This window comes from Myxocyprinus asiaticus, chromosome 25 (assembly GCF_019703515.2).
Source record: "Myxocyprinus asiaticus isolate MX2 ecotype Aquarium Trade chromosome 25, UBuf_Myxa_2, whole genome shotgun sequence".
NCBI lineage: Eukaryota > Metazoa > Chordata > Actinopteri > Cypriniformes > Catostomidae > Myxocyprinus > Myxocyprinus asiaticus.
The window spans coordinates 26,668,625-26,681,677 of record NC_059368.1 but is presented as its reverse complement, the minus strand read 5'-3'; the positions used below and the strand labels follow the sequence as shown (position 1 = coordinate 26,681,677).

The 13,053-nt window shown below is 38.3% G+C and overlaps 2 protein-coding genes across 2 annotated transcripts in view; one reads left to right on the top strand and one right to left on the bottom strand.

Annotated features, from left to right (window-relative positions):
- Positions 1-287, bottom strand: part of LOC127416405 (potassium voltage-gated channel subfamily H member 5-like) — a 159,061-nt gene extending 158,774 nt beyond the window's left edge. The window contains exon 1 of the mRNA XM_051655754.1: positions 102-287. Coding sequence (XP_051511714.1) covers positions 102-174 — 73 coding nt within the window. The 5' untranslated portion in view covers positions 175-287. The remainder of the gene's footprint in view (positions 1-101) is intronic.
- Positions 288-1,477: 1,190 nt separating this feature from the next.
- LOC127416422 (rho-related GTP-binding protein RhoJ-like) overlaps positions 1,478-13,053 on the top strand; it is a 37,513-nt gene continuing 25,937 nt past the window's right edge. Inside the window, exon 1 of the mRNA XM_051655781.1 lies at positions 1,478-2,093. Within this exon, the coding sequence (XP_051511741.1) occupies positions 1,814-2,093 (280 nt within the window). The 5' untranslated portion in view covers positions 1,478-1,813. The remainder of the gene's footprint in view (positions 2,094-13,053) is intronic.

The window sequence follows — 13,053 nt, the reverse complement described above, 5'->3', positions numbered from 1 at the left end:
AGAGAGCGAGAGAGAATTTACACATTTAAACGTTTCATCATCCGATACGCACTTTCCGATTGGCTTTATCGGGTACTGCAATCTAAAGAAAGAAATCTTACCACTTGAGCGACGGACAATGTTTTCCAAAAAAGTGTTCTGTGGTGCCACCAGTCCTCTTTTTCCCCCGTGCATTCTGCGGTCGGGCAACGTCGGTCAGGCTCTGGGACTTGGTGGAAGCTGGTCGTTAAAGTGAAACAGGCGGGATGGGTATCTATCGGTGGGATGGAGAAGACCATGGTAACGCTGCGCCGTGCCTGACTGGTATGGGTCCTTTGTACCACGGAGCACTCGCAGTTATGCAGGATCAGTGCTCTACTGGAAGAATGCGCGTGCGCACTTGCGCGCTCTAATATTAAAAATTGACTGGCACAGGAATCTCAAGCGCGATGCGCGGTGCCATGGAGATAGTGACATGCAACAGATGGTGCCTATTGCGCGCGCTTTACAAATGTGAAAACCCAGACAGGGTTATAAGGCTATAAGTTTATACTCTGAATGAAGGGAATGTCAACTTTTGTGAGCGCAAAACGTGAAACATGGAAACATTTAGCTCAATGCACAACGTTTATGGCTTTAACATCCCTTTTAAGCAAAGTATTTCCGTTGTGAACATTAAATGTCCAGTTATATTTAGCTTACATGAATGGAGTTAAAGGAACAGTTCACCCAACAATGAAAATGTTCTCATCATTTACTCACCCTCATGCCATCCCAGTTGTGTATGACTTCCTTTCTTCTGATGAACACAATCGAAGATCTTTAGAAAAATATAGGCTATTAGCTCTTTAGGTCCATCCAATGCAAGTAAATGATGGCCAGAACTTTGAAGCTCCAAAAAGGACATAAAAGCAGCAAAAACGTAATCCACACGACTCCAGCGTGGTTTAATCCATGTGTTCAGAATCGATATGATATGTATGTGTAAGAAACAGATCAATATGTAAGTCCTTTTTTCCCTATAAATCTCCACTTTCACTTTCACTTCATCATTCTTCTTTTGTTTCGTTTTTTGGGGTTATCTGAGATATTCTTCTAAAAATCTTCATTTGTTGTACTGCAGAAAAAGTCACATCTGGGAAGGCATGAGGGTGAGTAAATGATGGGAGAATTTTCATTTTTGAGTGAACTATTCCTTTAATGTAGGCTTCTTTGACTGAAAGTGTATGAATCAAATAGCTATTCTATAGGTAAATATTAGTTTGACTAATGCGGGATGGTGAAAGACAGACAGAAAGATGTACATATCTGTGGGGGCGCCACACTTTAAAATATGCAGTTAGAGAGTTAGAACACCTCCTCCCCTTCTGTGCTGCTAAAGTTCCCAAGCTGAAGCTGTGGACAGAGCTACTATTGTTCCCAGCCCACTCCTGCCTAATATGGAATTCGCTAGGAAAGCAATGATTTCCTGACACTGACGATGCGTAGCCGCGTAGGGGCGAATGTGGAAAGCTGCTTGGAGTACAAGGGGGATTGAACCGTGGCTACAGCCAGAAACGGTTTTTGAATCGGTTTCGTCGTCACGCAAGGAAAATGTAAAATAACGGGATGCAAGTTGTAGGAGTTATCTTAAGTTTTCAGGAAACTGTTGTTGATGGCGCCAGATTGTTTTGGAAGCGCGAGGTAAAGCGTGGGTCACCTATTTTACGGATTCAGTAATGCACTGAAGGACACACGCAAAATCGAGTGTTTAAATCGGCCAAAACCAAGAGTAAGATCTCAAGGATTAAGATAATTCCCGATTATTATTATTATTTATTTATTTATTTATTTTATGTTATTGTCGACCAAAGAGTTGCCTACCTGTGGTGAATATAGTTTCTGGACTTATCCAACTATCATGCCTACTCTTAGCTCGAAAAGTAGGCAGAATGCAGTCGATATGGTTGAGGATGGAGGCAGCAACAGCGATCCTCTCGATACCACGGCTAAAAAGATGTTGAAATGTGTTGTCGTCGGCGATGGAGCGGTGGGGAAAACCTGTTTGCTGATGAGTTACGCAAATGATGCTTTTCCTGAGGAATATGTACCAACTGTATTCGATCATTATGCAGGTAAGATGGGTTCCAGCTCATTGCATTTAAACGGAATCCCTTTTTTTATAAAGTACAGTTATATCTAATACTTGTCTACCACCCCCACAACAGCCGGGTAGGGGACGGTCCCAATAATAGCCTTCTGAAAGAGGAGATCTTTTCGAATGCCAGGCCGAGGACTGAGGCCCGATAGACTATAGCGGGACTATAGGGTTAACGAAGTGCATTTAAAAACGGTTGAATTATCGGCATAAAACACAAAATCTCATTAAGTAGCTATTGAAAATCTAAGAGTCGCGAGCTGCGCATCAGCTGCAACCTGTTGATCACAAGGAATCTGAACGCGCGCTTTAGGCATCATGTCTTTGCAGATCCACAATTGTTAATGGTTACAAATGACATGCCTTTATTCAAGTCTTTTCTCACTCTTTCTGGCACTCTCCCTTTTTGACTCACACGCATGCACACAAACGCATAAAGGCTGTGGTTTCTCTGCAAGGGAAAGCCATTCTGCCATATCACATGAATGCTCTGAGAGTCCTGTGAGGGTCAACTCCTAATTACACAGAGGAGTTGAGGTCATCTCTAACATCCTGACTGAGATTGAGTACAGCTTTGTGAGAACACCAGGACATTTCCTTTACAACTACCCCTGTGCAAACTTTGGTTAGTCTGAAGTGAATGGAGCTGAATTGAGCAGAGTTGGTTAGAAGTGGCCTACACCAAAGAAAAATAAAATAAATGATTTGTTGGCTCATCAACAATAATGTATGAAAATAAATAGCTTCTACTCAGAAACTTACATATTTATAGCATTTTCATTTGCATTCATGTGTACAACATAAAATATCAATTATGAGGTGAACTAAATTAGTATTTGGGAGTTCCTTGAACTTCTTTGGCTTAAAAAGTTCATAAAATTAAGGTAGAAGTACTACTTATTGGGGCATTTAATTCATTGTTATTAAGAATTTATAGATATTTTAGGTTATTTTAGTATTATTGGTGTTGTTTTATTGTAATGATTTGCTTTGAATAAAGTCACCATTTGGGAGATTAGTGTTCCAAGTGGGATTCTGTTCAATTCATGCAATTTTTCTTTGCACATGTGAATGCACTTCTTTGGGGAATCAAGTTTAAAGGTGCAGTATGTAAGATTCAGAAACTCTTGTTATTAATGACACCTGTGGCCGTTAAGTGAACTGCAGCCAGCTACCTGTTGCTTGTGCTGGTGCACACACTCCACAGGGACGCGAGCACTGACTAAAACAATGACGTAACGTACAAAGAGACTGAACGTGATTCACCGGCATCATGCTGACAGATAAGGTAGCATAATTAAAATTACACAGTTATGATTGTTTTACTACAAACTTTGAGACTGTATATTATATTTGACTCTCCAGTGCTGGAACAGGGCTAAAACAAAGTGTGGATATAGGTCTGACTATGCGAGACTGTAGTTTGAAGTAATCACTTTTCTTTGCATGATACATTGACTGCATTTATACGATAGCCTCGTATGTCGTATTATCTTGAACATTGTCTAGCTTACATTTCATGTGTTATTGTAGTTAAGCTATATTTCACATGCTTTGCAGTTATGTAAGTTTACATGTCCAATAAGAAGAACGCCAATTCAGGGTCGGTTTTGATCCCCAAAACTGAACGAATATCCCTCCAGGAATCAAATGACCTGCCGATGTTCACTCTAGTTTTTGCTCTACCACGATCACATTCTCGCTTAGCCTGACGGGATTCGGTAGATAAATGTTTTGTTTTGTTTTTTTGGCTTACTCTGAGATTGTTTATGAGTCGGTGTTGTGCTGGGAGCCAGACGTTTGCTGGATTCCATCTCTAAGATAACGTTACCTAGTGTTGCAGTTTGTTGTAGCTGTTGAATAGCAGAAGAGAAGCACTGAGGCAAGGCTTTCGGGAGTGCGCATAAACGTCACATCCTTTGGATTTTCCCGGCAAAAGCGTCCCGCTCCCTTCGCATGAAAATCAGTCTACAGGCTTTAATAGGCAACCTAGGAAGTCCGGGAAGGGCTCATCTTTTAAGTTGCATTACAAGCCATTCACACATTGGCAAAAAAAGGCGAATATTACATGAAAATTGTTACATATTGCACCTTTAATGATTGACCTCGGTCATAGTTTTCTTTTGAGCCAATTAAATTAAGTAGAAACAATGAAATAAATCTAAATTTGAAACAACATGCTATTAGGTGACACATTTTTAAGTAAATTAAGTTGATACATTTGTGAATATCTAACGAAGGTTTTCTAGTTATGCTGAAATAAAATGACCTTAAAGGTGCAATATGTAACATTGACATCAAGCGTTTAAAATGGGTACTGCAGTCCTAATTCAAAATATTGGAGAGAGTTGTCTCCCCCGACCCCTCCTCCCCAGACTCGAAGCTCACGTGGGTTGCCAGGTTGAGGACACGCAACAGGAACAAGCAAACTGACAATGGCAAGCGACGAGCTGATGTAAGTTGATCAGCTAATGTATACATTTGCAATGTTTTTATTGTTTGCAAATTATAAACCAGCTTATGTTGATTTTTTATAACTCTGTCAATGTTAGCTAGATATATTGCTGGCTTCCATGGCTGCAGCGTGCTGTGTTTGCCCGCTAACTTGTTTCAAATCTAGCAACACAGGGCGTCAAAATACTATTAGGAAATGGGCAGTGGGCGGGATCACACAGGCCAAAACACAAACAGAAATTCCGGCCAGGAACAGACATTTCAAAGTAGAATATATTGGCTGTAGCATTGATTTTGGAGAAGCCAGTATTTCAACTTAGCATGTTTCCTAAATCTATGATAAATATTATGAATATTTTATGCTTTAGTACAGTAAATATATTACATATTGCACATTGAAGTTGAAGTTACTTAAAAAGCATGATGCAAAAATGCTACATATTTATTGTAAGTAAATCCAACACAGAATTCAGGGTAATACTAGGCCAATTTCATTCATTGAAATTGAATTTTTACAAAATTTTAAATTCTATAATGTACACTTGAATGTATTGAGCACTACATTATAGCAGATGTCTGCATTTCCTGATGCAATACATGGTTTAAAGAATTTGAGTGGCCTCAAAAAAGAACACCTTTTTTTTTCTTATTTTACAATAGTGTTATTATCAGTTAAAAAAAAGTTACCAAATTTTTTTGCAGAATAGAGAGAGAAAAGAGAGAGGAGAGAGTTGTGCACCATAATTTTATATTTACACAGTTTTCTCTTTTCAGTTGTGTCTTCAGATGATTAATGATGCTGCAATGATTTAAGTGATTTACGTCAAGATTATTTTCAGACAGAAAATGCTTTTGTTTACCTTGAAAAGAAAGAGCTTGTGAACCAGCAATGACTATCGAACACAAACTACTTTTGACATAAAAACTTACAGTTTTGCCTGGAAGCAATCCACTCTTTATGGCTCTTTCACTAGTGAAAGCTTTTATTATTAGTTGGAAGCCTGTGTGATTTGTCTAAGGATTTTCTATGCCACCGTTCTTTCTAATGAGCCATATGATTGAATACGCCATGTTTATTGGGGCTGTGCCAAAAAGACAAACACTTTTCCTTGTATTTATGTGTTTTTCACAGTATCCTGTGTTGTAATTTTCTCCAGCTGGCCTGTACAGGCTCAGGACAGACAAAACTCTTTCAAGTAGTGAGTAAAACTTAAACCTAAAATCTTGGGAGCTAAATGAGAGGGACATATATTCAGGTAGTGTGATTCTGGGTCACTCACAACACTTCTGGATGAATAAGCTGATGAGTTATGATGAGAAGGTCATCCAGAGGACAGTAAATGGATGCTGTTGTCACTGTAATGGAACAGACGTTTGAATGCAGACAAATCTGGCAGGGAAGGCCTGACTGGAGCAGCATGTTAACCTCACAGATTTTAAAAAGTTGAAACAGTGCTCATGAAAAAGGGGGGACCCATAAAGTTATTTTTAATTGGTACCTTAATTGGTACCTTAATGTGTTCACACAAATGTGAATTCAAATTTAGTCATATTATCTAAAAGTTGTGGATATATAGGTGAGTAGCCATAATTTACAGAATATGTGAGTAGAAATATACATAGGCCCTTCTTTTGTCTAGTAAAACCATATAAACCTTTTAAAGTGTTGTTAAACCATCAAATGAGAGCAGTAAGAGACTTAAGTGAGGAAGAGTGAAAGAATAGAGAATTATTCATCCAGTACAAACGGTAGGGTAAAATGAAAACACAGGGCCAATCAATATCTTACATTCAGATTAGGCCCGACTGCTGTATCCACATGGAGAGGGCCTTGACACAGCATCATAATATAGTAGCGAATTGTCACATAGTGGCTTAATGTCTAGGCTAAAGAGCACAGAGCTCCTATTGTTGGCCACTGAAAGCGTTACTGTGTTACTATGCTAGAATTGGTCTTCAAAAGAAAAACTGTCATTTATCCCATTCATGGCAGTAATGGAAGGGTTTGCTATAGGAGACATTTTTGAAAAATTGTTGTAATGAATACTGGTGAAAATATAAAGGAATGTTTTGTAGATGCTTCTTTCTTTCTGACATTTTCAAAAATGCATTGTTAAACAGTGAACTGAAAGTCTGTGTAATGCTTATCAGTTCTGCTTGACAACTTTAACTTGAATATAATTGTATTTGATTTTACACAAGAAAATATGGTAATACTAATCAAGGAGAAAATAGATTTTTAATGTTCAGGTAATATTGTATAACATTTCAGTTTTCAATTTTTACCTTGCCTGTAATTTAAACAACCCAATATTTTTATCATGTGCATCAGCGTAAAATCTGTTTTGTTTTATGAGATGAGTTGGAGAATTAGGTCTAATTAAAGAACTGAGGCCAAGTTAGATCCAGGCACACTTCATACGAAATTGAAGAACGTGACGTCATTTAGAACAAAATCTGGCCAAAACAAAGGTGTTTTTGAGTTCATTTTGATGGTACTTAACTAGTGGACAACTAATTCCCATTCAGGCATGCAGAGTTATTAGGAAGCTGGTGCAAACTTACCGACATCTGTACGATGGCTCACATAGACACATTTTCCAAGAACATGTAATGCAATTTTTTTTTTGTTTAATTAGTCTAAAAACAGAGTCAAATACTCTAAAAGGGATAGTTCACCCAAAAATAAAAATTCTCTCATCATTTACTCACCCTCATGATATCCCACGTGTGTGTGACTTTCTTTCTTCAAAAGAACACATTTGAAGAAAAATAGAAAAATATCTTAGCTCAGTAAGTCCTTAAAATGCAAGTGAATGGACATTTCTCTTTTGAAGCTCCAAAAATCACAGACAGTCAGCATAAACGTCATTGATACAACACCAGCTGTTAAATTAATGTCTTTTAAAGCAGCATGACCACTTTTGGTGCGAATAACATGAGGGTGAGTAAATAATCAGATAATTTAAATTTTTAGGTAAAATATTCCTTTAAGTGCCCATTCACTCTTTTGTTTGATATGCAGTCCACAGCCTCTGCCCAAAGTGTGCTATACCTCTAATCATCATTCTTTTGCCTGTATTCTGCCCTTTAACACTCTTTTATTCATCTATCTTTGCAGTAGTATTAGTGTCATCATATCATGGCCACATATTGCGTGTTGGAACATTAACGGCATGAATGCAGAATGTAAACATGACAAATTACACGTTATCTAATACATATGTATGTATTACTTTGAATCATCGAGTAGTTAATACAGCTTCTTTTACTGATCTCATGTGAATTCTACTCATAGAATGAGATATGACATCATTAATAACACATTTAATGTCACATTAGTTAAGGTTTTACATGTAGGCTTGTGCGTCCTCATATTTAAATATACTTCTAAATACCTCCCCCATCGGTGTGGTCAGTGTCTGAATGTTCGCAAACAGTGACTACGTTTACATTGACACCAAAAAAGCGGGTTATTGAGAGAAAACAGCGTTCCGGTTTACATGCACTGTATAAGCGTGCACTCTTTACTCCCTTATACTTGCGTAAACAGCTTTCTCCACAGCAACGTAATTTCCTTGTGACGCTTGAATAAATAACAAAAATGGGATCCAAGAAAGACTTTGCTATTTTATTCTCTGTTGCTTTGCTTTATTTGCAGATAATCTAGGAATGTTGCTGTATTGGTTTCCTTAACTTTCTATCGCGACCTGTAGCGGAATTGCACTGTAATAGTGGAGAATACAAGGACATGAGGGACAGTTGATATTTTACATTGCTGTGTATAAATGGGTATAGTTTATAGTGTTTGTGGACTCCCAGAAATGTACTCCCAGAAATGTTATGCCGGTCTGTTCCACACATGTGCACTCCTCAAACACCCATCAGAGAACCACTTATGCGTTTACATGGCCACATAAAGCTGCGTTCTCTGAGAGAAACCTAGGTGTGTTAAACTGCTTTCTCTTAATCCCTTAAGTGGCGCAAGAAAATCTGCATTCTAGTCAGAGGTGGGTAGAGTAGCCAAAAACGTTACTCAAGTAAAAGTAAAATTACGTAAAAAAAAAAAAAAATTCTCAAGTAGAAGTAAAAGTAATAATGTTATAAATTACTTGAGTAAGAGTAAGAAAGTATCCAATTAAAAGAATACTCAAGTAGTGAGTATCTAGATGCTTTCACATATAACATAATGGATGTTTACTCTTCTATATTCCAGTACATGATACACATTTAACATGCATTACAGGATGATTATTATTAATAATAATAATATTAATATTATTGTTAATAATGGAAATTGTCATCATTCACCACCATATTGTTCCAAACCCATATGACTTCTTTCTTCCATGCATTAAAATAAAGGGTTAGTTCACCAAAAAAATTGAAATACTCAATTTTCTCACCCTCGCGCCATCCCAGATGTGTATGACTTTCTTTCTTCTGCAGAAATCAATGAAGATTTTTAGAAGAATATCTCAGTTCTGTTGGTCCATACAATGCAAGTGAATGGTGATCAGGCCTTTGGAGCTCAAAAAAGCACATAGAGGCAGCATAAAAGTAATTCATACAGTGATTTTCAGAAGCAATATGATGTAAATTGTAGGTGAGAAACAGATAAATATCTATAACTTTATAATATATAAAGTCCTTTTTTTCCTATAAATTCTCCTCCCTGCCCAGTAGGTGGCGATATGCACAAAGAATTGAATCACCAAAAACAAGATGAAGAATATGAAAGTGGAGATTTATTTGTAAAAAGGATTTAAATATTGATCGGTTTCTCACCTACACTTATCATATCCCTTCTGAAGACATACACTATATTGCCAAAAGTATTCGCTCATCTGCCTTTAGACGCATATGAACTTAAGTGACATCCCATTCTTAATCCATAGGGTTTAATATGACGTCGGCCCACCCTTTGCAGCTATAACAGCTTCAACTCTTCTGGGAAGGCTTTCCACAAGGTTTAGGAGTGTGTTTATGGGAATTTTTGACCATTCTTCCAGAAGCGCATTTGTGAGGTCAGACACTGATGTTGGACGAGCCTGGCTCACAGTCTTCGCTCTAATTCATCCCAAAGGTGCTCTATCGGGTTGAGGTCAGGACTCTGTGCAGGCCAGTCAAGTTTTTCCACACCAAACTCGCTCATCCATGTCTTTATGGACCTTGCTTTGTGCACTGGTGCACAGTCATGTTGGAACAGGAAGGGGCCATCCCCAAACTGTTCCCACAAAGTTGGGAGCATGGAATTGTCCAAAATCTCTTGGTATGCTGAAGCATTCAGAGTTCCTTTCACTGGAACTAAGGGGACAAGCCCAGCTCCTGAAAAACAACCCCACACCATAATCCCCCCTCCACCAAACTTCACAGTTGGCACAATGCAGTCAGACAAACCCAGACTCATCCATCAGATTGCCAGATGGAGAAGCATGATTCGTCAATCCAGAGAACGCGTCTCCACTGCTCTAGAGTCCAGTGGTGGCGTGCTTTACACCACTGCATCCGACGCTTTGCATTGCACTTGGTGATGTATGGCTTGGATGCAGCTGCTCGGCCATGGAAACCCATTCCATGAAGCTCTCTACGCACTGTTCTTGAGCTAATCTGAAGGCCACATGAACTTTGGAGGTCTGTAGCGATTGACTCTGCAGAAAGTTGGCGACCTTTGCGCACTATGCACCTCAGTATCCGCAGACCCCGCTCTGTCATTTTATGTGGCCTACCACTTCGTGGCTGAGTTGCTGTCATTCCGAATCACTTCCACTTTGTTATAATACCACTGACAGTTGACTGTGGAATATTTAGTAGCGAGGAAATTTCATGACTGGGCTTGTTGCACAGGTGGCATCCTGTCACAGTACCACGCTGGAAATCACTGAGCTCCTGAGAGCGGCCCATTCTTTCACAAATGTTTGTAGAAGCAGTCTGCATGCCTAGGTGCTTCATTTTATACACCTGTGGCCATGGAAGTGATTGGAACACCTGAATTCAGTTATTTGGATGGGTGAGCGAATACTTTTGGCAATATAGTGTAGATTGAACCAGTGTCATTTGAATTCCTCTAATGCTGCCTTTATGTGCTTTCAGAGCTTCAAAATTTTGGTACCCATTCACTTGCATTCTATGAACTAACAGAGCGGAGATTTTCTTCTAAAAATATTTCTGATCAGTAGAAGAAAAAAACACACACATCTGGGATGGCATGAGGATGAGTAAATGATGCAAGAATTTTAAATTTTGGGGAAATTATTCCTATAAGGAGATTTTAGAGAGAATGCTAACCTTAATCATCATTTACTTTGACTGCATGTTTTTTTTTTTCCTCCATATTTTGAAAGGGAGTGGTAGCTGAGACCGTCAGTCCATAATATTCTGTCTAACATCTTTTGTGCTCCACAGAATACAGAAAGTTTCACGGGGTTGGAAGAACATGAGGGCAGGGAAATGATGATATAATATTAATTAAAGGCAGAACTATCACTTTAAGGATGCTTCTCAGATTTGGATGAAAGAGAATTTTGGAAACCTTTTTCTAGTAATTATTATTGTGAAAAATATAAACAGTGTTACACAGTGCCAAATTATATACAATGTTTAATTATACGCTGAAGCAAGATAATGCTTTATTCATGCCTTCTGTTGTTATTTCACAGCTTTTTACGTCATGCGTGAATTTAGTTCAGTGTGGGTCCAGCATTGTCAGTGTCAAAAGAATTTAGATAATTTGATCTGTACTCTAAGGGTAAATTGCACCTTTTCTCTGTGTTTGGAAGCTTGTTGTCCATAAGACAAAGCCACCCGCATCTGTCAAACGCTGTGCACGTGCAGAAATGCTCGCAATCACGATAGGCAGGGCAAAAGATTTTGCACTTAACGTGGATGTTTACAAGGATTTATATAGTAGGTAGGTACTGATATCTTGCAGCACTGATATAAAAATGTAAACTTAAAAACTGAGGTCATAAGTGCCCGTAGTTACAGATTCACGCTAAAAATGAATGAGTATCGCCATGACACAGACAAGCCCACATTATCACAATCTCTAAAACTTACTTCATCATGTTTTCTTAAATTGGAGTTGTAATTTTAATCTTGAAATATATCCTTGTCTTGGTGTAAAATGAAGGCATTGTGTGGAGTGAAGAAATGTTTGTTTTGCGCTGTCCGCTGTCATGGAGTCCCATTCAAAAATCTCAATAAATCATGCATTTATTAACACTTATTACATTAAAAACAGTAATGTAACAACATGAACACTACCCATTGTAACAAAGTACAAGTATAAGAAATTTACTTGATTAAGAGTGAAAAGTACCCACCATAAAACATACTCATAAAAGTACATTTTTTTCGCAAAAAGTTACTCAACTAAATGTAACGGAGTAAATGTAGAGCGTTACTACACACCTCTTGTTCTAATTTGCATGATGTTTCAGAATGCCACTTTCTGCAAAAACCCTGGAATAAACCATTCTCTTAAGTGCATGTAAATGTGGTCTGTATGTCATTGCTCAGCTGTTTCGAACTTCTTTTTGGCTCTCAGCGAAGAACAAAGAAGACTTCGCTGCGAGTATGCTGGGGCCTGTATATTGTCCAAATAAATTCTGGCTTAATTGATAGCAATTTTCTCAATCTTATTTTTTTAGTCTTGTTTAGGCTACTTGTTTCTAACTACTTTAAATAAAACTCTTGAATGTCTTTTTAAGATACCATGAAGTCCTAAACAAACACTGTCAAAAAGGTGATTGGCTCTTTTCAATGAAGGGTTCCATTCCTACTGCTGCCATATTGAGTGTTACGATTTCTCCCATTTATTTTATTGTGAATGGTCTGTCTCCTTCCCTGTATACTGTATTTGGAAGGACCTATTGTATCAGTCAGAGGAATGTTTTCCCCTGCAGGCTAATAAAACCTGTTCACCCTGACCTCTGGAAGTTGTAAAGCAAAGCAATCAGATTAAAACTGGTGGAATTTACAAGTTCTTGCCATTTTGGTGTATAATATAGATCAGACAGTCTGTAAACAGTCTGTGGATGTATCCTCTGAGGCTTAGGCTAATTGCAGTTTGTTTGGCAAAAGTTTCATTGTGAGTGAACTGATACTCTAAATACTCTTTTCACTAGAACCATTGTGTTGGCAAACTATTGGAGCTAGTGCTAATCCCGAGCAAATCTGGGGCTATGGTTTCCGTCCATAAAGCCCATTTGATCAGAATTCCCTTGTCCAAAACAAACTGATGACATTCCCACTCCATGACACAATGTCTGCTAATGCGTTTGAGGTGACTCATCGTCTAGTGTGGCTCCCACTAGACTCTTAACAAAATCAGCTAATCTGCCAGCGATATTGCCACGTGGTTTATACACATAGACAGAATACTGACATGCATTTGTAAATGGCTAAAGCAGCTTGAAATCTATAGGGCATTTTAGTCATGTCGTAAGGTGTTAGGGAAGGAGCAGTGCACTTTGCAATAC